The sequence below is a fragment of the Haliotis cracherodii genome, unplaced genomic scaffold, assembly GCF_022045235.1.
Source record: "Haliotis cracherodii isolate W230 unplaced genomic scaffold, xgHalCrac1.p SCAF_1, whole genome shotgun sequence".
In the NCBI taxonomy this organism is placed as follows: Eukaryota; Metazoa; Mollusca; class Gastropoda; order Lepetellida; family Haliotidae; genus Haliotis; species Haliotis cracherodii.
In genome coordinates, this window is record NW_027266264.1 from 32,022,285 (window position 1) to 32,047,996 (window position 25,712).

At 39.3% G+C, this 25,712-nt stretch overlaps 3 protein-coding genes across 4 annotated transcripts; all 3 read right to left on the minus strand.

Annotated features, from left to right (window-relative positions):
- Positions 1 to 3,895, minus strand: LOC139463605 (pyrroline-5-carboxylate reductase 3-like). Of its 2 annotated transcripts, XM_071244880.1 has the most exons (6): positions 3,502 to 3,895; positions 2,732 to 2,796; positions 2,111 to 2,290; positions 1,480 to 1,692; positions 574 to 666; positions 1 to 267 (listed from the first exon to the last, which is right to left on the minus strand). In XM_071244880.1, exons 1-6 carry the CDS (start codon positions 3,593 to 3,595, stop codon positions 85 to 87), a joined length of 828 nt encoding a protein of 275 aa, XP_071100981.1. In that variant the 5' UTR covers positions 3,596 to 3,895; the 3' UTR covers positions 1 to 84. The 2 variants fall into 2 exon arrangements, with proteins under 2 accessions (XP_071100981.1, XP_071100989.1); XM_071244888.1 differs by lacking the exon at positions 2,732 to 2,796 and having other exon boundaries at positions 3,502 to 3,578.
- A 4,740-nt stretch (positions 3,896 to 8,635) lies between these two features.
- LOC139463622 (uncharacterized) lies at positions 8,636 to 12,736 on the minus strand. Its single transcript, XM_071244898.1, has 3 exons — positions 12,417 to 12,736; positions 10,961 to 11,113; positions 8,636 to 9,933 (listed from the first exon to the last, which is right to left on the minus strand). Exons 1-3 carry the CDS (start codon positions 12,664 to 12,666, stop codon positions 9,743 to 9,745), a joined length of 594 nt encoding a protein of 197 aa, XP_071100999.1. The 5' UTR covers positions 12,667 to 12,736; the 3' UTR covers positions 8,636 to 9,742.
- Positions 12,737 to 16,197: 3,461 nt separating this feature from the next.
- LOC139476015 (phospholipase A and acyltransferase 3-like) lies at positions 16,198 to 24,505 on the minus strand. The gene is made up of 2 exons (XM_071259250.1): positions 23,960 to 24,505; positions 16,198 to 20,637 (listed from the first exon to the last, which is right to left on the minus strand). Exons 1-2 carry the CDS (start codon positions 24,362 to 24,364, stop codon positions 20,386 to 20,388), a joined length of 657 nt encoding a protein of 218 aa, XP_071115351.1. The 5' UTR covers positions 24,365 to 24,505; the 3' UTR covers positions 16,198 to 20,385.
- Positions 24,506 to 25,712: the final 1,207 nt, after the last annotated feature.

Consider the following 25,712-nt stretch of genomic DNA (forward strand, 5'->3'; position numbering starts at 1 on the left):
TATATACAGACCGCCATCACACAGCTAGAATATTGCTGAGTGTGGTATTAAAGAACAACAAAACAAAAACAAATATAACACTTTTCACTTCTGTCCTAGCTCCCTGGCTCGTAGTGTCGAGGCTTCCACCGCGTCAATCAAGGCCCCCCTGAACCCTGCTTTCTCTAGTTTATGCATGGCAGCAATGGTGGTGCCCCCTGGGGAGCAAACTTCATCTTTCAGTTGACCTGGATGTTTTCCAGACTCGAGAACCATCTTGGCTGCTCCCTGAAAATACACAAATCTGGTGCAAGAGAACTTGGGCAATTTTACTTGGCTCGTTTCAAAAGAACATCACATGGGTATGAAAGAAGAAGCAAAGAGTTATCTCCCTTGAATAGAACTCGCGTCCATCATTAATGTGCCAATTAATGAGTGAGTGAGTGAGTGAGTATGGTTTTACGCCGCTTTTAGCAATATTCAGCAATATCACGGCGGGGGACACCAGAAATGGGCTTCACACATTGTACCCACAATGTGCCAATTAATTTCATGGAATAATACAATTGTTTGATACTCTGCATAGGCTCTCACCAACATGGTCTGTGCTGCCAGCTTCATGGCCAGGTCTCTGGGGAGCCCCATCTTCACCCCTCCGTCTGACAGAGCCTCTATTGCTGCAAATGCCTGTGAATACGATTTCAAATCAGTTCTAGTCATTAAAAATACTTTTCTTTCGTGACATGAGTAGGGCGTGTAAACACTTCGAGATAGAGATTCAAATGTTCAAATAATAACTGTAACAATTCTTGTGTCATGAGTTTGCATGATGGTATGTAGCATATTAAACTATGTATTCTGTTAAGATATTTTTTTGGTATGTTTGTTGTCGCCGCACTCAGCAATTCAGCAATATTCCAGCCATATGGCGGCGGTCTGTAAATAATCGAGTCTGAGCCAGACAATCCAGTGATTGACATCATGAGCATCGATCCACGCAATTGGAATACGATGACACGAATCAACCAAGTAAGCGAGACTGACTACCAGATCCTGTTAGTTGCCTCTTACGACAAGCAATGGGGTACAATGCAGAGGTGCACTTACGTATCTTTCTTTATGCGTTGACATACGAGTGACTGGGTTGTTACAAACTATGGTACTTGCGTATATTTATTAACTGTCGTTAAGATTTTGATTGTCTGGTCCACACCCGATTACTTACAGGCCGCCATCATACAGCTGGACTATTGCCTGAATGTAGGTTAAACAACAATAAACAAATCGTTAGAATTTAAAGGGTGGCGTGATGAAAGATTTTGTACTGCAGGGGCAGTCAATATGGTTGGGTGGGTGCGTTGGTCGGTCGGTCGGTCGGTCGGTCACTGTTTCAAGACAATTTTCAATGGTCACTAATCCCATCCCTTCGATGACCATTCATACAGTCGTGGGCCCGTATACTAGTCACTTAATTATACTCGGACAAGTTACGGTGCGTACATATGCTGGGCCGCTGCCGCTGACTCCGGTTGCCGAATCTTGTAAACTTTCTGGTACTTCGTCGCACTGACCAACGCTCCGCACCAAGGTCATCACCAGTGACACATCCTCCTCCCCTGCCGTTATTCCCCGCGACAACACCGCCGCCCCCTGGCCTACCAGGGCGGGCAGATTTGGAACAACCCGTATGAGGCGTGTCCCGGGGGGTAGCTCCTGGTTGGAAAAAGATGTCTCTTTCATTACTCTGTAAACATGTCAGCATTTCACATCTAAAGTAACAGCTATCATGCACGTATATATAGTATATTTTACAGCCGGTTCTCTAACTGCCCTTTTACGTATGTTTGTTGTTTGTTCGGCGTTAACAAACAACAAACAAACAATTTTAAGCATATAAGGGCAGTTAAAGCACCGGCAGCAAAACACGATGGAAGCATAGTGAGTGAGTAAGATTTTACGCGGCTTTTAACAATATTCCAGCAAAATCACGGCGGGGGGACACCAGAAATGGGCTTCACACATTGTACCCATTTAACCAATGGGCTACCCGACCGCCCCAGGGAAGCATAGAATAAATGATGGAAATATCTTAAGTATAACGGAAGAAAACAAATAGTGTCTAATGTTATACCTTCTGTAAGGTAGCTATTGTGATCCCAGCAGCTATGGAAATTATCAAGTTATCAACTGTGACTGTTTCTGCTATGTCTTTTAACACAGCCTCCACCATGTTTGGCTTGACGGCAATGAAGACCAAGTTGCTGCGTCTGACGACCTCCTTGTTGTCCCCGGTTACCATGACACCCATGTCCTGCAAGCCATGCGCGAGATATCAATTGCAAATGTTTAATAACATATACATGCATATGTATAGAACAGAGGCAAAGTGGCGGTACCGAAATGGGGAGGTCATATTTACACTGCACTCAGCAATGTTCCAGCTACGTATAGGACAACTGACTGTTAACAATAGACTAGACAAACCATGTGATAATTGATATTATGAGCAACCATACACGCCGTTAGGGTACGATGACACCCAATCAACATACCAAATGGGACTCGTTCCACAAAGCTTTGTCAGGGCGAAGCTAAGATGATCGTAACTCCCATACATTAACGTAGGTTTATGTTCCATTAAGTTGCCGCTTACGGCAAGCATGGGTTGCTAGGGACCAACTCAAACCCGGGTTTTTCCATTTTGGAAACAGAAGATTCGCTGTATCAGAAAATAACATCAGTCATACCAAACCTTGAGAATGTTCGGAGCCTCGGGGTGTCGTCGGCTGGCTGTAATGTTGCCCGCTTGTACGAGCCCTGGAAGTTAACACAGCCACGAAGGGGAATTCTAATCACAACTATTCAATTCTATGACATCTTTCATCTGAATACCTACCACTTTACACATGAAGAGATTGAATATGTTCTATTCTACGAGTCGCATGTCATTTCGAAAATACCAGTCGCTATTCATTGGTAGCCCAGTGGAAGACAATTTCAGTGGTGTTTCTTAGATGTCATCTTTATATACACGACTGGCTGTTGTGTTAGGCCGCACTAGCTATATCCCAGCTAGATGGCGACGACTTGTAAATAATCGAGTCTGTACCTGACAACCAAGGGATTGATATTATGAGCAACGTGCAAAGTAGTAGAGTTTTCATTCTGACCTCCATATAGGCGACTCATACGTCAAGCATTGGTTAATTACTAGGAATCTGTACACGGAATCTCTATGTGGCGCCACTGTTGAAAATTATTTTTAACGGGGAGAGTTAGCCTGTAAATGAGCATTTTAATTAATTATTATACTTTTGGGGGGTGGGGGGTCAATATATTGCCGTTCTTGTAGTTTTCTTTGCCATTTAAACAAATGCTACCCAATCTGAGATTGAATGCTACCCTACTTCAAGTTAACTATTGTTGCATACAAAACTATATACATGAATATACAAACGAAGAACCTTTGATACGGTCCCGGGTCCCTTAAGATGCATGGCTAAATTCAACGACACAACTCACCTGTTTTAACGAAGCCGCTCGCGAGTGCTTGAGCCATCTTTCCTGCCCCTAAAAAACCTACTCGGGTATCAGGGGGTAGACTGTTCGCTGCCATTCTGACTTTTTTTCTAGCTTAGAAGGTATTAAAGTGTAAGAAATCCTTGCAGAGCAAGAACTATTTATCCCAGAAAGGTATTATATGTCGTGAATTGACAAACCCACGATGTAGATGCCTAGGCGTAGGTTACTGTCAATGTGTGAGCTTGTTTAGCATTTGACTGCGTTTTGAGGTGAACTGACAACAATCCGTATGTCTGAATACCATGACGGAAATGAAGGAAGAAGGCGTGTAAGTACTGTGCGTCCTGATGGACCTTACAGAATACACGTAAAACTGCCTCAGACAACAATGATGCTCTCGCGACCGACGCGTGTGTGCATACCAAGGGGAGTAACTCATCACAGAGATTCCATTGGAATACCACAAATAACTTTTCTTTCTTTTTTATTTACAAACAGAAGATGCACATCCAACATCCGGTCACAGCTCTTTTATTTCTTCTCCAATGAATTTGAACACACAAAGTCAAAACAGGTAAATGATCAAGACAAACAAAACGCATGATGTACAAAATAATAATATTTGTTTTGTGGCCAGAAAAAAACAAAACATGGAAAGACAAATGTGTAGCTGAAATCGTGGGAAACCAATATGTAACTATGATTTCATTATAAACTTTCTGCCGCATCACTAAGACAAAAAGTGTAGAATCAAATAACTACGACCGAAAGAGGAGATACAAATCATAGTTGCATAATGGCGCTCACGACGTCAGTTATTTGTTTTATCACTTTGACCCCTGGCCATTACAGGTGAGACTATTGATACCCAGAAACCTATGCTTGTTGTAGAGGCTAATTGGTCAGGTGGTCAGGCTCGGTGACTTGGGTGATTGGTTGTTATCGATGCTCATGATGTCAATGACCGGATTGTCAGGTCCAGATTCGATTATTTACAGACCGCCATCATAATGCTAGAATATTGGTAAGTGCGGAGCTAAACAACAAATAGGTACCAGTACTGTATAGTTTGGGAACGGATATATAGGTGAAGTTACATTCAGTAATTCCCAATGAACATTATTACTTTTTCTTCAGGCTGATTGGCTAGTTTATTTCATTTGTATTAATGTCATTGTTTTCGAAGAGTCCCACAGCAAGGTGACGTCATATGGACTCATTATTGGAAATATTTGAAGATGAATGTATCGATTGTTCATGACGTCACGAACGATGTAATGTAAGGTCTTTTGACAACAGGTCCTTTTATATATTCTAGGAAAAAACACTAGGATATAATAGACTGGGTAATATGTAGAATAACCTACTGGCAACTCACAGTTACGGAGTATCTGTCCCCTTTACAATGAATTGTGTATGTTCCTCGAAGCTCGTGGGTTATTCGGTGATATAGACAGACAGACATGTTTTATTGCATTCCAGGCCACATGACCAAAGTACAAATAGTATTACAAGTACTTTTAGAGTTACCACTACTCTCATATTGACTTATATTATGCATATAAATATTAATGAGGTTTATCAAAAGAAAATACACTCGAGAAACTTAGTAAATGGAACTAAAATCTTAATATCTTTTGAGGTACACAAACTTTTAAGTGAGTAGTACTGGTTATTTGTTAATCTTGGTAGTAAATCCTTACACTTATCTTCATAGAACATGCATACATATACAACATGTGCTTCATCTTCAACTGATCCACAATGTTTACAAAGAGTCTTAGGATCACCTAAACGCAATATTCTTTTTCGGTAATATTGTATACCCAAATTATTACATCCAGATCTGAATTTAGTTGACAATCTTTTCTGTAAATATGATAGCTGCATAGATAAATATAGTTCACAATCTAACAAAGATTTTTGCGTTTTGTAAAATGACAATGCAGAGGAATCTAAAGACGAATACCATTCTTGGGAGGAACAAGTATACAATCTCTCTTTAAATTGGTTTTTAAAAAAATCGGTATCTCCATCATTTTGAGAGATCCGTACTATAATATAGCCATATCTAAATAACAGAGCGCGTACATGTGTTGCCCAATTTGGACGTTTTCTATCGATAATAAATAATAGTGATAAATAACATTGATATGGATACCTATCTACATTCATTTGCAATAATCTTATCCAGTATTTGATACATTAAACACTATAAACATTATAAAGAGGAACTCGCCCACACTCTCCATATGCAACAGCATTGGGTGATCTATAACCAATATGTAGCATAAATTTACAAAATTTTCTATGAACAATCTCTATACTTTCAACTCTACGATATCCCCAAATGTCTGCAGCATAAGACAAAATTGATACAATTTTTTTATCAAACAAATAAAAAGAGTCATTCAGAGTCAATTCAAAACGCCGAATAATTTTTTTTAAAGCCCACAAGGCGTTATTAACTTGTTCGGACAAAAGTTTACATGCTCTCGTCCATAAAAGTTTAGGGGTTATCATGAGTCCTAAATATTTATACATATTGACAGTTTCCATTTGCATACCATAATAATACCATTTTTCAGATTTAGATAATCTTCCATCCATCTTAAATACAATTATTTTACTTTTTTCAACCTTTATTTCCATACCCCATTTCTGGGAGTAGGACTGTAGAACATCCAGACGACTCTGCAATTTTATAACACCATCGGCAATTAATACATGATCATCTGCAAACAGTAAAGCTATTATGTTTAACATACATTCTGACACAAAAATACCATCCGTAAACTTATTTTCTAAACTAACAACATTGATAAATATAGAAAACAACACTGGGCTAAGTGTGCAGCCTTGTCTAACACCACATGTACTTTCAAAATATGGACTTAATTTGGTACAATGATTAAATGTTACAGTTGCGTTAACGTTTTTGTACATACTTTTCAAAACATTACAAAATTTGCCATGTATACCATTTTTGAGGAGAGTATACAACAATTTCTGTCTATTTACCATATCGAACGCTTTTCGAAAATCAATGAAAGCACAATACACTTTACCATTTTTTCTAGAAATATATTTTTGAAATTATGGATTGGAGAATGAAAATACTATCGATTGTTGAGTGGTCTTTCTTGTAACCTCCCTGACATTCACCAATGAGTTCATGCACGTCAAGATAGAACTCAAGTCTTTTGTTTAGGATATATGCAAAGATTTTACTAACAACATTCAACAGAGAAATCCCCCGATAATTATTCGGATCATTTTGGAGGCCTTTCTTATACAAAGGTAATATAATAGCACTGCTCCATGATTCTGGATAGTTTCCGGAATGGAGAATTTTGTTAAACAGTTTTAGTAGGTAAGGCGTTATAAGTTCTTCTGCAAATTTAAAGAATTCTGAAGGTATGCCGTCATCACCGGGTGATTTATCATTTTTTAAATGTCTAATGGCATTCACACATGCAAACGTGTTTTTTTCCAGGCTATATCAATTAATTTACGCTACTGCCAAAATTATGACAGTGGACAGTGGAGGTAAAAATATTTGTTGCAGCATTGACAAAGTTGAGAGCCATTCGTGACACCTGGACCAAACTTGAAGCTATACTGATGGCCAATCAGAAGTGTGTTCGTAGTTTTCGTGCCAAGTTTCAGTTGTCTGATCTAAAAAATGAAACATTTTCAGTTTAGAAGAAACATAAACTACTCAAAAGAAGTTACAGAACACCCGAGTTTTGCATCTGGCTATAGTTAATCTGCCATGGCTGTGGGTACTGCAACACAAAGTCATCCAGTAGTGGGTGTTCTTTAACTTGTTTTAAGTAGTATATAATCCATTATGGAATAAAATTATTTAAAAAAAAATTGAGATGAATAAAAAATTGCCGATGGACAGGGATACCTTCTGTTGTGGTTCTGGTTCTGACACAAGCCACAAGGGACACAACTCTATCATACTCGATAATCACCGAGTGAATATTGTGTCAAGTTGCATAGACATTTGTTCATGGCGTTTATTGTCGATAAAGTATATATCAAAAGTTGTTTAAAGGAATGTGGATACAGCGGGAATTGACGCTACCAGTGCATCCTGTGCCAAGATGTTGGAACAGGGTAAAGTAAATAATCTTTACTCATAATTGTAAGCACTTTCTTTCAAAATAATATTGACCATGGAATCATGGTGTGGAAGACACCATTTTCCTCAAAAGAGAGTGAGAGAGGGAATTTGGGTTCAACAACAATATTTCTGTTATATCAATGTGTACCCTGTGAAGATCGGGGTTAGAATTGGACTCCAGCAAATCATGCTTACCATAAGAGAGGACTAAGGGATCGGGCTGTCCAGTCCAGCTGACTTGGTTGATGCATGTCATTGTATCCCAGTTGCGTAGATTAGTGCCCATAATGTAAATCACTGGATTGTCTGGTCCAGAATAGTGTTGAGTGCAGCATTAAACAATAAACAAGCAAACAATATGGCACTGTGTATAAGATTAATGCAGGAGGAAAGCACCAAGTGACACATGTCTTAGACATTATCACTTTGGAGAAACTCAGGAGTACTGGCATGGTGCTGACAAATCTAGAAACATAATCAGGGCAATCTGGGGTTCTAACCCACAAGGGTAGGTTCCTGGCATGACAAAGGGACACAACTCTGCACAGCAAAATGTGGAGCTATAGAATGGGCTACCCCTGACCAACTCTCTTCATGGAGACAAATGTGTATGAGTGAGAAAGTATGTTTTGCACAGTATTTCTGTTTCTGTTACTTTTGAGCTTAATGTGTCGAATTCTTGCCAAGTCCTAACTATGTACACTTGGTGTAACCCATGAGCATAAACTCACAATCAGAAATAATCTGAGACTAGAACCCAAGCACACCCTGCCATAGCTAAGGGAGACAACTCTACACTGTCCTCAAGCAGGATTAAATGGACAACCCACACATCAAGGCATGTTTTTGAAGGTCATTTGCTGATTGTAGACGTGATATCACCAGACTATTGAAGACTTATCGCAATTAGGCTTCTAACAGGCAACAGCCGATGGTGATGAACAAAATACAATGAAAATAGTATTTTTTGTGAGATTAGTTTAATACAAAATATTTAATGAACATACAAATCATGACAAATGGTCTAAGATTACAATGTTTCTATTATTATATTTTTATAAAGTACAATCGAGAATAAAGAATATTAATACCGTCCTTTGTCTATTTAGTTTAGAAGAATTTTCACAAAGCTTCATTATACAAAATCAGTTAAAAGATCAAATATTTATACATATATTTGTACTGTCAAACATTCGCTCATTATAAATAAAAAACATCAGATCTACTTATATTCCTTGTTCTTCATTCATATAAGTCTATGTATCTCTTTAAAAGAGCTATTTTTCTAGAGCAAATAATCTGATTATGATTTACGTCAAAGTTGACAAGTTATGGATAACAATTTCTTTATGTTACTTTAATAGTGACACTTCCATATAGATCCTTATACTGTCATAAAAAAGAAATATGGTTAAATATAACTTCATAAAACAATTAAAACCTGCCGAGGAAGATATTCATAAAATTGCAGCTACGAGGATTAACAAGACCAGTTTGGGTCACCTTGCACTTTTGAAACAGCTGAAAGTACTCCAGATAACTATATAAATGTATTAAATCATTATATACAAATGGAATGTTGGCAAAATCCATTTCCATCGCAAAAAATGAACCTATCTCAATAAAAATATAGTCTAAAGAATTATTTACATTCCAATCAATGATTATGTACAATGATATGTGACGGTGTTTTGGTTAATCAACATCATATTTACATCAATATAAATGAGTAATGTGTTCTGAAATTTCACAACAATACACCAAGGCAAGTTTGGAATTCTTGTTGAATTTGATTTTGTTTGAGTCCATTTGTTTTTGCATTGTAATTTGACCATGATGTTAAACTATGTAAACAACAATTACATGTTTTCATTGCAGTTACTGTCACAAATATTGAAATGCTCAAACACCTAATGAATAACTGTTGTTAATCTTCAGGTGTGCAAATATGGACTTTAATCCTATGATTTCACGAAAAAGTCATGACTATATGAATCATATTGAATTACTGTCAAGGTTATGCGCTGCAGATACTACCATTGAAATTTGGACTGTACAGTGATAATACAAAAATAGTTGTCAGTAAAAAAGGAAAATGGCCATTAACTAATAGCCTAAGTCCTTATCCAGCTTCTTAGATGCCTTATGGAGCATGTACGCCGAAACCACGCATGCCAGCCCTGAAATGCAGCACAGGCCGTAAGACCAAGACAGGAAATTCATATCTGGGCGTGGCACCCACGAACGGTCTTCTTTCTTCACCCCAAACACTATCAGAGCAATTAAAATCAGTCCAACTGAAACACAATGAAAGGGCATTAAAGTAAAACATGGAGACAAATGTAATTGTACTGCTGTATATCTTCATTTAAATTATGATCAATACAGTGGATCCATGTTAGGGCTGTTACGATTCACTCGTGTATTCGGTGAATCGAACCGTAACCATTCATGAATTGAATTCGTAATTCGTGGCCACAAGAATCGAATATATTTATTAAATATACAATCATGTGTATTTACATACCCTGTACCTAAAAATATCCATAAGAACATATTATATACATAAATGACATCTTTCAATGACAACACTCTAATAAAATTTAATTTGACAGTAATGTGGTCACTGGTCATTGTCGCTTTTGAGCAGATACTAGTACCTGGGTAAGTGCAGTATATAAATGTATAATACATGTATATTAATAATTAACAAACCATGTCAAATAATTCTTTTTTTTTTATTGTTTCACTGAATATAATAAATAATACATCAACTGCTGACTCAGTGACTTGTTATTGTATTTGTGAATTAATATTCGTATTCGTTACCCTATATTCGTGATATGAATCATATTCGCCCCACAGTGTATTCGTTGCAGCCCTAATCCATGTACCACAAAACTTCATTTTGGAAGTGATGTCACCATCTCTTATCACTAACTTAGCACCGGATTTCTCTCATCCATTAGTGTAATCCAATAGGATGAATATTCTTATCAGTGTCTTTCAAATATGGTTAGAGACATAATACTCATTTATGAATAATTATTCATGCAAATGTACATCGTCTATCTCAGACACAGCCATTGCTCTTAAAGCACTTATAACATCACTGCCTGCTCATGTATATATGATGGCAGTCTGTCAATAATCAAGTCTGTACCAGATCTACACAATTGGGATACAGTGACATGTATCAACCAAGTATGTGAGCCTGACCACTCTTTTCATTAGTCGCCTCTTTCAACAAGCATGGGTTTGCTGAGGACCAATTCTAACCAAGGTTTTCATGGGATGCCTCCTTATGTATACCTAGGTACTTACAGGCAAACAGATTGATAGCAGCCGTGGATATCAGAATCAAATAGTCAAGTGTTTTGGGGAAGAACTTGAATAGAAACAGCACGAGTGCGATAGCGTTGAGTCCTTGGATCAGCAGGGTGAAGCTGACCATCACCTGCACCGAGATGAACCATGCTGCAACACAAGGCAAAGAGTCACAGGGGGAAACAGGGTAGTTCACTGAGGGAAACAGGGTGGTTACTGGGGGAAACGGGGTCACTAGGGGGGAAACGGGGGGTTACTGGGGGTCACAGGGGGAAATGGGAGAAACAGGGGGTACTGGGGGAAACGGGGTCACTAGGGGGGAAACGGGGGTCACAGGGAGAAACGGGGGGTTACTGGGGGAAACGGGGGGTCACAGGTGGAAACGGGGGTACTGGGGGAAATGGGGGGTCACAGGGGGAAACAGGGGAGTTCACTGAGGAAAACAGGGTGGTGACTGTGGGAAACAGGGGGTACTGGGGGAAACGGAGTCACTAGGGGGGAAACGGGTGGTGACTGGGGAAACCATTCAGGTGCCACTGGGGAAAACCAGGGGGTCACTCAGGGAAATGTGTTTTGTGTGTGTGTGTGTGTGTGTGTGACGCAGGGGACCATTCAGGTGCCACCAAGGGAAACAGGGGGTCATTCAAGGGCCAGGGGGTCAAACAGGGTGTGTGTGTGTGTCACTCGGGGGACCATTCAGGTGTCACTGGGGTATGTCGGTATTTGGGGAATCACAGGATTTATTTGGGGCCTCATTCACCACCGTTGGCACATGGTATAGTAAGTACCAGCAGCTAAAGTAGTTCTATATATAAATACTTGTTTCCAAATTTGAAGAGAAAAGCTTCATTCAACATGTAACAGTCATTTTCTTCTCGCTGGGGAATAATACCTCATGCACATATGACTGTGTTGAGCAAAGGCAGACAAACTAATGATCATAATTTGAACCCATGACAAGAGGATCCTGTTCCTGGACGGGGACAACCCTGGACAGTTAACCTGGTTAATTGGGTTGCCTTATTTAAACACGCATGCCTCACCCAACTATCACGGGGAATCTCTTTACAAATGATAAATATCTTGTTTTTAGGACGCTGAGAGAAGTTCACCTCAGGTGTTTCAAAGTCATTAGAATTTAGATGTAGGAAGTGGATTCGTCTGTTTGTTGAACTTGAAGGACAATATTCGTAGATCTGTAGTTGACGTTATAATCATTAAATGTCATGTTGATAGGGGCGATAAAGTCGTAAAGCACTGTAAACCCCCCCAGCGAGCCTAACATCAGGGGGACTGAGGGGTTCCTGTAAGTTAGTGGATTAGTCACTCAGTCCACTTCCGTCCGCCATTTTGAAATTCCTTCAATTGTTTACTACCTGAACAGGTACATAAAATCACGAACATTTCAAATTCTAGCTAATGAAAATATTTACATATACATTTAAATACTTACGTGGTGACAGCCACTCCCAAATCGGACGAACCTCTTGTGAAAAGATGTACCAACACCCCAGATAACGCTTGCCTTTGTAGTCCTTGTAGAATGTGTAATCGTTGAAACAGACTTCCCACAAACCGATTTTTGTGAATCTTCCTTGGAATTTATCGAATGATTCCACCCAGTATGGACTGGCGAAGGCTAGAACCATGCATCCGACAGCAACGGCGGCAAAAATAAAGCCAAGAATGGCTTCTTTCCCCATTTTTCTGTTGATTTACCTGTCGCAAGCCTTTCGAATTAGGTCATCTCACCTTTTACGAGGGAGTGGGCGAGTCTATTTATTGTCACCTTGAGGGAAGATAGGTTGTACGGGACAGGTATGCAACTTATGTGTTCAAGTTGGTTTGTTGCTCAACGCCGCACTCAGGAATATTCCAGCTATATGACGGCATGTGTTCAAGACTCATACTGTCTCACCTGCATGGTTGTTTGAATGAGTTCATAAGACTTCATTTATGACATATTGTATTAATCGACTTTTGGAAGACTGCACTATCCACAATGGTGGTACGAGTCAAAGTGTATATAACGTTCAAATATTTCCTGAGCGAGTTTCCTGAAGCAGTGGGATACCCACATGGATGTACTAATCTCTTTATTATTCATACTTATTAGTAAAGCTGCATTGAAGAAATACAGTGTTTTCAGTGTTGAAAAAGCCGTGGGGATTACGAGCAAAAAAAGATCCTAATGTTTGTTTGTTTTTTAACGTCGCACTCAGCAATATTCCAGCTATATGACAGAGGTCTATAAATAATTGAGTTTGGACCAGACAATCCAGTGATTGACATCGTGAGCATCGATCCGCGCAATTTGGATACGATAACATGCGAGCCTGACCACCCGACCCCGTTATTCTTAACACAAGCATGGCCGCCTTTTACGAAGAGGCATGGGTATTGTAACCCGGATTGTTATATTTATATTATATATTGGCCACTCAACTGCTATGATAAAAAAAGAAGTTATCTCCACCAATGTTAAGAATGAGTCTTTCTCCGGGTTGATTTGCGATTGGGAATACAGCTGGATGTTTTCTGAAGCCAATTTCTGAATTATTAAAGTGCATAAGGTTTAATATACTAGGGTCCTATATGGGACTACTCATATGCATATCTTTTTAAACATTGTCGCCTAATACGGCAAGAATGGGTTGCTGAAGACCCATTCTCCCCCGGATTCTCCAATGAATTTGGAAATTACTCGATTCTGATTGGTAAATCAGAGGTATCCAATCACAATATTAATTATTAAAAACAGACGAGGTGACGGACGCAAAACCACGAGAGAGATCGAGCGTCTGCCCGGAGAGCGGAAAGTTCGATCAACTGGCCGCGTCATACCAAATGTGGTTAAAAGATGGTACTTTTTGTTACCCTTCCTGGCGCTCGGGATATAAATGGACTGGTCGGCTCGGAGTCAGTATACTGTATCTGAGTGGGGTAATCATGTTAAATTGCGGTATGGTATCTCAGTGGGCTAGCGCTATAAAATCGGCATTAGTCCGGGCAGTTAGACACACACACGCACGTGTATATCAGCGCAATAAACGTGAACACGATGTTAACCCTATTTCGTACCCCCTCTCCTCCTCATTACGCGATTACAAAGCAATACAAGCAATACCCAAAGTGAACCACTTCTCGCGACTCCCGGGGATTCTCATGTGAGATGGTGTCAAAATCGGATTCCCAAACGAGCAACTCAACACCGCCTCATATCGTCATTACCTATCATCACCCATCATAGTACAAGGGTGTGGCGTGAGGGTGTGAATGTTGTTTTGCGCACTATTACATATATACTGGCTCTAGCTTGTGATTAATTTAAAGTAATCAAAATCTTTGTAGGCGAGTCGGGTGTATCCCTTCATTTGTGACCAATAACATTCTGTTCTCGGACTCCGCAATCGTTTTGTGGAAAAGCAAACGAAAGAATACCCTTGAAACTTGGATTTGACCAAAAATTACAAATGATAAATGTTATTAGGCTGAAAACAGTCGACAGAGCACTGCAAGCTATGATACTCGCACTATGATTTTACACTCCATAAATATAGGGGCCTCATCACGACAGGGGGCACCCGTTCTCCCCGAGGTAAGAATGTCTGGTGAAAACTAGCCTTTGATGTCACGAGTACTTGAAAAAGGCTTGCCACTCTTGCCTCTGTAAGATGGAGGGCACCACCCGATTGCTTCACACAATGTATCGATTTGGGGAATCCAATCCACTCCAGCACGGAATATAGTTACCAATCGTTTCTTGTGAAAGCACCTCGCTGAGTATTGGACGTTCCAAACCATGTCTGTCTGCGCTTGTATCAAACTATCGTGGGCATCTGGAGGTTTGTGGATGTAATAACGTCTTGCGCATATTTGCTTTCCGGTCCGGAAGGTACCGTAGAACATGATATGTCATGACTCATGACGCAGTTCCATTTGCTCGAACGTCCACAATATTTCAGCTATATTACAGCCACATGTTTTATTTACGCATCCGGCCTGGTAGGATACATGGGTCAATAAAACGAACTGGTCAGAAAGTAATGGGAATATTAGTGACTTTTAGTGTAACCATAGAATTCAAATAATTTTTGTTATTAAACAATATATCACTTGACTAACCACAGGCGGGTAGTCCTGTGGGTACCAGGGTCCTTTTCAGTACCCACCCGAACCGAGTTACCTGTCACAACCCTTGTCAATTCCTTGTTTCCTTCTACCTATTCCGAAATAGAATGAAACCAGTGGTATGCTGTACATCAATGCAGGGGTAGCCTAGTGGTTAAAGTGTTAGCTTGTCACACCGAAGACCAGGGTTCGATTCCCCAATTGAGCCCACCGTGTTTCCCACCCTGATTTTGATGGAATATTGCTAAAAGCGGGTAAAACCTCACTCACTCACTCACCCCGTCCTGGTACAATGACACACAATCAGGTGACCAATGGCAGACCAGCCAATCCCCATTGAAGCTGCCCCTCACGCTTACATGAAGAACTGGGGACATCTTCTCACAGCGAAACACCACATTTTTCTCCAGTTAGGCTCAGCTGGTCACCTGAGTATGGTAGGAGTGAGTCTTAAGGCGCCTTTGAACACTTCTGCAATTACAGCTTAATGTGAGAAGATTGCCACCTTCACCACTTTTCTGGTTACTCCACCGTATGGTGATGACAAACCTACAAACATTCAAGGGCGAACCAGGATTTACCCATCATCATAGGTGAGTGAGTGAGTGAGTTGGGTTTAACACCACTTGTAACAGTATTACAGTTATATCACAGCGTGTCAGCTTAATGTGGGAGGAAAGCTTGACGTTCACCACTTAGGTGAAACCCACGAGCACAGTTATGGTGCTGACAAACCTAGAAACATAATCGGGGCGAACCGGGATTTGAACCCACAATCATAGGTTTCTGGCGTGCCCAAGGGACGCAACTCTGCACAGTGAATCGCAGCGCCTTAGACGACTGGGCCACCTGTGCCCCCTCATCAAAGGTTTCTTGCATGCCTAAGGGACGCAACTCAGCACAGGGAACTGCAGCACCGGGGATGACTGGGCCAACAGTGTCTCCTCACATGCTGGCAACACTAAGGCATGCATTGCTTCTCCCGACTCCCTACAGTGTTGTGGGAGAAAAACAACAGATAAAGAGGATACTATTTACTATTTTATTAATTTATCAGTAACAATATGTACATATTAATATATTTACAATATTATTAACAACAAATCACATGTGAAATGACACTCTTGGAAAACAGACCAGTCCATGCTTTCAAATAAACACGAAAAATGACACATACATTCTTTACATAAAAGAAAGGGAAAGCTTAGGCCCTCATGAGCAAATCTTAATGTAGTCTGAACACATAAGATTATGCACAAGCAGGTGTATATATGTGATATACTGTCACCTTTGTGTGTCTATATACAAATATGAAAGACACTCACAACTCAACAACTTCACAATCATTGTGGTACAAGGAAAACCTGAGTATATACAAACACAAAAGTGCATAGCTAATTATATTCTCGGACACAACCTATCCAGCCTCTCTCTAATCATCCAGTGCAGTCCTGACATTACATTGTAGCTCACTTCAAACATGGACTTTGCATATGTTGACCTATTTCTACTTTCTACGAAGTTCAATGTACACAAAGAGTTCCTTCTACATTCAAGGTTTTCACTTGAGACAGCAGGATTGACTTCAGTTATTTGATCTATTGCTTGTCAGTGAACATGTTAGGCTTAATGCATAGATCTATCAACAGTAGAGTGAGTTTTCTTTCAGCCCTTTGAACAGTATCTCAGTGTTATCACAGGGTGTCAGGTGAAATGTGGCAGAAAGATTCAAAGTAATGCAGGTCTGAGATCTTTACTATACAGGTATGGTGCCTACATACCATTCATAAGGTGAATTTGGGATTCAAAACCATGATCATAGGATGGTGTCACACCTAAAGGGTGCAACTGTGCATATTGAACTGCATCATCTTATGTAGGGTGGGCACGGGTGGCCCAGTCGTCTAGTAGGGCGCTGCGATTCGCTGTGCAGAGTTGCATCCCTTGGTCATGCCAGAAACCTATGATTGTGGGTTCAAATCCCGGTTTGCCCCGATTATGTTTCTAGGTTTGTCAGCACCATGCCCGTGCTCGTGGGTTTCACTGAAGTGGTAAACGTCTGAGACGTTCATCACTTCGGGCTTTCCTCCCACATTAAGCTGACACGCCGTGATATAACTGAAATACTGTTAAAAGCGGCGTTAAACCCAACTCACTCACTCTTGTATAGCTGGGTTATCACCCGTAACCCTTTGAAGAGTAGACTTGCTTGAGACTAGGTGAATAATAGTTATGTATGTATGGTCTCAATATTTTCAGTATCTGCCACATCTGTTAATTCATATGCTGAAACGCCACCCGAGGGGTTGCCTCCCCTTGAACATTGAAGTGGTGAGCAGTGATTCTCGCAGGTGATCAAGTTTCATAATAGCAAATGTAATGTTTTGTAAGTGTTAGAATATGTAACAAAAGTTCAAAACAACAAAATAATACATGTAAAGAATGCATTCAGTTTTTCAACCGTCCAATAAACTAAAAACACCCTACATAGAAAAATACCCATGATATTCATTTGTTCATAAAATATCAGGCATCACTGAGTAACAAATAAACATATGAAATGCCATTTTGTAAATTCACACGGAGTGCGACCCAAAGCAAGTCCACACCTGCAGTAAAGTGCATACCAGGCTAACAAGTAATAAATGCATTGACTGTATACACACCACTCCCAGAAGACAACTACTGTGTTTTTGTTTGGCACAGTTTGTAAACACAACCTATCAGTCTGGCCCAGGTCTTGGTGCCAGCGATATCTTGTTAATACAATAAACACAAAAATATGGCACAGATTTATCTAGGATTGCAAACTAAGTGCCCTTGGCAGGCAAATTGGTAAAAATCCTTATTTTGTTCAAAATTGGGACTTGTTCTGGTTCTAATTTTCAAAATTTCAGAGGTATTTTAACTTTAATTCTATGCAATAATATAAAACTAGGCTTATAAAGTTATGTCTCCCATGTCTGCAAAGCTTTAACATTTGTTAAAACTAATTGGGATATTATTAATTTCAATTTGGATTGTTTTACAGACATTTGCTGCAGACTTAGTTCCGATTCTTGGCCTCAGACAGGACTAGATAAACCCCTATATGGTCTTGTGAAAGTTAAAGAAATAAAATTGAAGTAATGATGCTATTTTAAGAATTAAATCTCAAGAGACCAGTGATAATTCTTCGTTTAAAGGCAACATTAATTTTGTTAGCCTTCAGTGTAAACCTTGCATGATAACCTGGGTGAGATGTCTGGACCAAAGCATGCAAATATGTAGCAAATGCTATTTAACGTATCATGCTTGAGCAGGCAGCAGTCACACCATGACAACATACTTGTATGTTTTAGTTCACATGACAGCACAAGCCAATCAAATAACTAGATTTTATCATTGAGTTATGCTGTTTATTAGGATATTTAAACATAAGATTTCAACCGCTATGTTTTCACAATGTCATTTCTTTTACCTGAGTATGCTGGTGCATCAGTTCTGTCTTAGGCGTAATAAAAATGGTTCTGAAAACCTTTCATTTCATAGGTAGGTTTGAGGTTTGTCTAAAAATAATCCTGCAACTGTGTTGGGAGTACTACTGTGAAATAACACAATCTCATTAAAAACAAATCTTTACATCGATATGATACCTGCCAGCGCGAAGATCTGAGGACGTCTCAAAAGGTCGGATCAGGTGAATCCCCAGTGAACTTTGACCGCCAACTCAAAATATACCCACCTTCATAGTAACCCTTTTGAGTGTAGATGCAAGGATATATAAAATAGGCACAACAATATTATGGAGTGTCAGTATTTCTTTGCATTTGGATATGCTCGATCAAATATGTTTTAGCAATAGAGGAATCAAATATGCTTGTGTGAATGCTTCGGTCACGCATTCCACAAATTTCGAAGTCTTTGCGCTGATTAGCATGTAACCTGACATGACCTCCTACGGAGACATGCTCAGATGTTCACCTGGAGATATCACATTGGAGCAAAAGATCTGATTTTTATTAGATCGAAGTAATCGGGAGTCGGTATTTGCTTTCATGTCTGCTTGTTTTGTCATGAACAGTGTGTACTTCTTTTGTTGGGTCCACAAAGCCACATAATTCTGTTAGCATGTTTAAGCCTTAGTTCCATATTAGGTATCATGTCATACCACTAAATAAAGTTATCTGTGAGCAGTTAGGTGAAACTTTGAGTGCTATAATTCAAATAAATAAATTTGAAAAAGATTACTTGGGAATGTGTAGAAAGAAAAATATTTTTGGTTTTCCTCAATGTATCAGAAGACTATGCCAAGACTAGTAAAACATGAGATCAAGATTATCCAGATAACTATCATTTTTATCTTTGGTAATGTCACCCCCCACCCCCACACACCTTCTGACTGTTGCACATTACTTGATGTGCAACTAGAAGAGCAATATGTTTTGCATATATTTCAGGAGTAGGTGTCCCTTAAATCCAGAAAAATAGAACCAAAAGGCTCTGTCCCTCAACTGACTTTTTCTGGAATATATTAGGCTAAAAGGTCATAATAACAGGCAAAACAGCATATTCCCTCATGATAGGCCAAAGCAGGGTCATCAAAATATCCATCATATGTTATTCTGCCAGACATACTTACTGCAAATCAAATTTCATAATGATACATGCAGAAAATATTGAATATAGGGCAAAATTATGGTAATTATGGTTACCATGGTGACCATGTTTGAAATGGATTGGAATTCTCTGAGCACATTTAGAGACACCATTACTGAGATTATTATCATACTTTCAGCTACTTCTAGGGTACGCAAAGGTCAAAGCAGGGCAAGGAATGTTAGACATGTTGAAGTCTAACTCTGCATACAACATACTTTCATGGTAATGGACTGAAGTGACAATATGGCTGCCATGTTGAAAACCAGATCAAGATTCTGTGAGCAGCATTTAGAAACACTTGCACTGGGATCGTCCATGCAAAGTTTCAGGATTGTGGCTTCAGAGGAAATATAATACATGTATATGTAAAAGTTAGATGGAGAGGCAGATGTGCCCAAAACATAAGCTTACTTCAACCATTGGTTCACACGAGCTAAAAATTCATAATTTGAAACTTTTACATGTACAATAGCTTGACTGTAAGGAACAAACAAATTATTGTTCCGTAAGAACTATAAATTTCACAAATGAGCATTCCAAAATTGCACACATTTGATATGTAGAGATCTTTCTGAGCAGGGAGAAATTTAATACACCATGTCTGTAGATAATGCCATTATCAACACCATCATTTTTAAAACAAGCTTCAGTTAAATATCTGGAGTTGCTTCCCTTTGAATAGAAGGCGGGGAGTGCAACAGCTTGTTGAGTCCTGTCCATATTGATAAGCTTGAATCTGTAGGCCTTATTGGTGGTGTCAAAACAGTTGGAGTTGTCTCCCTTTGGTCCGAGTGCTGAGCAGAATGCAGCAAGCTCTTCAGGCCAATGAACATTGTGTTATGAGCCTCTTGTGCTGTGGTTTGTGGAGAAGATGAAAACACACCCTGGTATGCAGCTTCAGCCTGGAATAAAAAAGAACACAATCATTTTTTGACAAAAGAATCTTCGAGATCAAGCTGTAGTGAACAAGCTTAGTGCAAACATGGCTGAAACTAAAACCTCTACCACAACAGTTACTAGGCAAGGATATCCTTCTGCACTGTTCTGCGCTGCTTCCTGTAAAACGTAATGACTGTCATGCAAAGCATCAGTCTTACTTGGCAGCGCACATAAAACTTACAGACTGGACTACAAGTGGATCCGAGCAGGATACATAATACAGTGAATATCACATGCAATTATCATTTTAAGATTTTTTTAATAAAAATTCTTCATTATCAAGTGAACTTACTTGAACCCTTAACTTGTGAACATCTCAGAATTGTTACAAATATAGAGACAAGAAGATCTTACCCAACGACAGTATTGTCTTAATACAGATTTATATTTTCTTATTCACATAATGACCATAACTTTCTTTGAAACTGTTCTTTCACTCAATTAAAATCTATGTCAGATGACATTTGGTGAAAGGGGGTCAGCACATTCTTACAGAAAAAAGTTTTATCTACAGTGGTCAAATGGTTGGCGAATACTACTCTGACATGGCATTGCAATGAATAAAAAATTAGACAAAATATTTCAGATAATAAGAAATTTTATTTACACCAGAACTACAACACTGATGATTCTTTGAAAGGCGACTGATGAGTCTACTGTACTGTATTGCTTCATGCATTGTCACACACAGACGTTTGTTTGTATGTTGTTTAATGCAGCACTCAGCAATATTCCAGCTCTTTGACGGTGGTCTGTAAACAATCGAGTCTGGACCAGACAATCCAGTGATTGACATCATGAACATCGATCCACACAATTTTGATACATTGGGATTGGGATTGCATCAACCAAGTCAGATAGCCTGACCACCCGATCCCTTTAGTCGCCTCTTACAACAAGCATAGTCTCTTTTTACGCCAAGCATGGGTTGCGGAAGACCTGTTCTACCCCGGATCTTTGCGGGTCACATTGCTTGAAACATTGCTTCACCTATCTTTCTTTTATGTCTTGGTACCACATTGGTCACAAGAAATATGGGGGCAGGTAGTGAGAATATAACTGCCAAAAGAAAATGGTATCAACCCCAGGTTTGGGGCGTGACGAGCTAACCCTTTTGCTGCTATAGCATATGAATCTTGGTATCCACTAAACCTTCACCTTCTAATATTCCGCTTAAGACAAAGAGCTGATTGCTTTCAAGTTTATTTCAAACACTGATTGCTGAGAATCATGGTGTGCCACTACCCATGATACAATATTAACACTATGCTCTGAAAGGCGTTTTATCATAGCCTACTTTCCATCAATTCAAAAGCAGGTCATAACACATGTTGCCTCTTTCGTGACCTGGATATGTCGTGCAGTGTCACACCTGTACCAGATGAGTCATATTTCATGTCAATAACATGACCTGACAGCCATATGGTTCACAACTCACAAGCATATTGCAATATTACAGCAACATAAAGAGAGAATGAGGTCAGCAAATGAAAACATTCATTAATTTAATAATTGTGTAGAATCATGTTTAGAAAAGCAACCCATTTCAAACTTTGACCATGCTGATTTTAAGTGTTTTAGTAATAGGAAGGGAATGAAATTGTTTTAAAAAGTGTTGTAAAAAATATGTCTATTTGGCATGACATGATGGTGAACTTAACAGCTGTGCATCCTTGATAATAGTGTATTTCCATTCTATATGACAAATACCCTGGCAACCAAAGCTTTGCTTGTGCCTCCACCATCTCCGTCTCTGCAGCACTAACTTGTCAAGCACAGAGTGTAATTTGATAGGACAGCTACTTCGTGTCATAACAAATTTAGACTCAAAATTAAGCTAACTTAGAGAAAAAGGCCCAGGGTATTTATCAAAACGTAGCCTGCATACCTCAGCCCAAACAGAAATTATTATCAAAGTCTATTTCAGTTTCACCATGGTCGTAATTATATATCAAATGACTAATTCTATTATGGAAATAATAAGTAACTATATATGAAGACAATGCTAGTCGGCCTCTGACAATACCAAATAATTTACACTAACACCCATACATCACGTAAAAAACCTTATCTAAACCTATTGCTTACAAGTTACATTAGGCAAATGTTCCAAGACCAGGTCAACATTGCATCGATGTATAGAGCTTACTTAAAGTAGTTCCTGATAGCTGACATTATTTCCATTAATTGCACATTTATCGGACAGTGATACCAAGTTTATCGGATAGGTTTATCACATTGATAACACTGTCCATCAGAGAATATCAACCTTGGGTTACATCTCCCTCGGACACAGAATAGGACATCTTCTGATATCAAACTGGAAACAAACAAGTTCATATATTGGCTGAGCTATTTTTACCTAACACGATAACCTATTAGATTTTTAAAATGACCCACATCTTAACAGAGAGGTAAGCACTGGGCAAACAGATGAGCCTCAAGTGGGTTAACATGGTTAAAACCACATGTACACAACAAACAAGATAAATAGAGGAAAATGTTGTAACACTGGTACACATTGACGTTTTTTTAATCAAATTCTTTAAAGTTTCAGCTGTTAGGCTAGTTTCTTTAAGAGGCATTGTAACCATGGTGATATGAGCAAAATCCAACCTTTACATCATGTGTATATTTTATAGTGATGGGTATTGGCCTGACTTTCGTATTGCAATTTATGGTGATAATGATCATGTATTGTGATAGCTACAACAATATATTACATATGTTCTTCCATCTGTTGTTTGTTTGTTGTTTAACACCGCACTCAGCAGTATTTCAGCTATATGATGGAGGTCTGTAATTAATCAAATCTGGACCAGCCAATCCTGTGACTGACATCATGAGCACCGATCCAAGCAATTGGGGTGGATCACATGCATCAACCAAATCAGTGAGCCTGACAACCCGATCCCGTTAGTCGCCTTTTACAGCAAGCATGGGTTGCTGAAGACCTTTTCTACACTGGATCTTCACGGGTCTAGGGATCAGGTGGTCAGGCATAGTAGCTTGTTTTATTGTGTCATTGTACCCCAAAGGCGTGGATCGTTACTTATAATATCTATCACAGGATTGTCTGATCCAGACTTTATGATTCAATGACTGCCTTCTATTTATATTTCTGGAATATTGCCTAGAGCAAACAAGCAAAACCTTAATCACATTGTTCGGGGAAAAACCATACTGAGTGTGATAAAATATAATAATCATGATAATGCAGTAGTATGTGAATACCTTTTATCTATACCATCCATATTTCAACAAACATTGAGATAAAACACAAACCTGGTCACTCCAACAAACGCCATATTTCCAACTTGTAACAAAATGTTCACTGTTCCTTGTCATTAAATTATGTGTCACAATCGAGCCCACCATGCCACGGGCCCTGCTCACTGTGACGTCACAAGGCAATGACGCGAAGCCGCGCTCACGAGCGGGAACTAGTTTGTTGTTTATTCGGACTAAACTGCTACCTGCAACATCCCTTAGTTTGCATTTGATCACACTGGCTTGAGAAGATGGAATGTCTGAATCAGGTCCTGCGACATGAACAACATCGTCTTCGCCGATGTAGAGTACCCAATGCGAATATATGATGCGATCGATTTCGACAATATCACCTAATGACAGCCGCCCGTTTTCTAAAAGTTCCCGTGCAGTAATGAATTTATCCAGTTGTGTGAGCATTCTTGTTTGTTACTTCTTCAAATCCGGAACAATGTTTATGTTACAGTTTGTTAGCTGCAGTGTTGTTGTTGTTGTTAAGATAGCGCTCAAGTCGGTCACCCTCTCTGACCGATGACAACTGGGTGAATGAAAACATTGCCGTCGTGGGGAATTTCCAAGTGGAAAATTCCATAGGTTGTGGGAGCAATCATTGCGGAGGTTTAAGGCCCTCGTTTGACACAGTGCTCCCCATAAATAACTTGTACAACCACCATTCTTATATTATCGGTTGTTTTATCGGCTGTTGGTAGATAATGTACATTTAAAAATCTACATGAATTAAGTTATTTCTTGTCGGTTCTCGGTAACAATATAATGTACGACACTAATTACTCCCTTTAGTGTTTCATGAACGTTCATTTTCTCAGGTCGGACTGAAGGACAGACTTATAAACAAGAACTATCGTAATATAGAGGTTATTCTTTCAAAGCAACGCATCTCAGGTGCTAATAATACACTCTTGAAGCAAATGACCATCAACTGGGAAGGCTAGTCTGTCGCCCAGACCCTAGAAAATATATTAAAAAAGGAGTCCATCTCAAGTCTTGAATGATTTGGCAAGTCTTGATTGCCTCAGCCTGAAATTAGGCATTGTTTAAATCTCCATTTGGATTTTAGTGTTATTTCGTATGTATATATTTTTGTTTAAACAAGATAACTTTATTTCTGGGACTAGTTAGTCTATGGGTAAGTGGAAATGGTTTATGTAGCCAAGATGGCAATATACGCAAAAAACTAATAAATAAAATATCAAACAGGGTGACAAACGATATCAATGGAAGACGCTTGTTTCGTTGTCACCAGCAGGGTCGTGGGATAAGGATGTTTTGGTGGTAGTGTGTTGTTGAAATGGGTTGTTAATGACACCACGTGATGCCAGTTCGTGATGAGGTGATGGGCCGGTCATGTGTTGTTGGATGAAGCATTATTATAGTAGATGCCTTACATACATAGATATTATGATATTCCTATCTACTTACTTAATAACAACTCGCGGTCAGTTGTGTAGACTTTTTACTAGGCGTGCACCGATGCAAAGGTTTAAGATTCCGCGGGCTTTAACCAAATTCACATTCAGCCCAGCATTTGTTTGTTCTTTGCAAAACGTGACAAAAATAAAGTGATTATTTTAAGTCGCCAGAAGGGATATAGCAGAATTTTGAAAGAAAGTTTGCGCTGTGACTTTCTTTGGACTCACTTTACAACGGCATCGATCTGAGTTTGTCTTTGTGTACAGTAATATGATTGGTTGATCAGCCTGTAAAAACCATGTTGTCCATAACATTGAAAGTATATATAAATCAGATT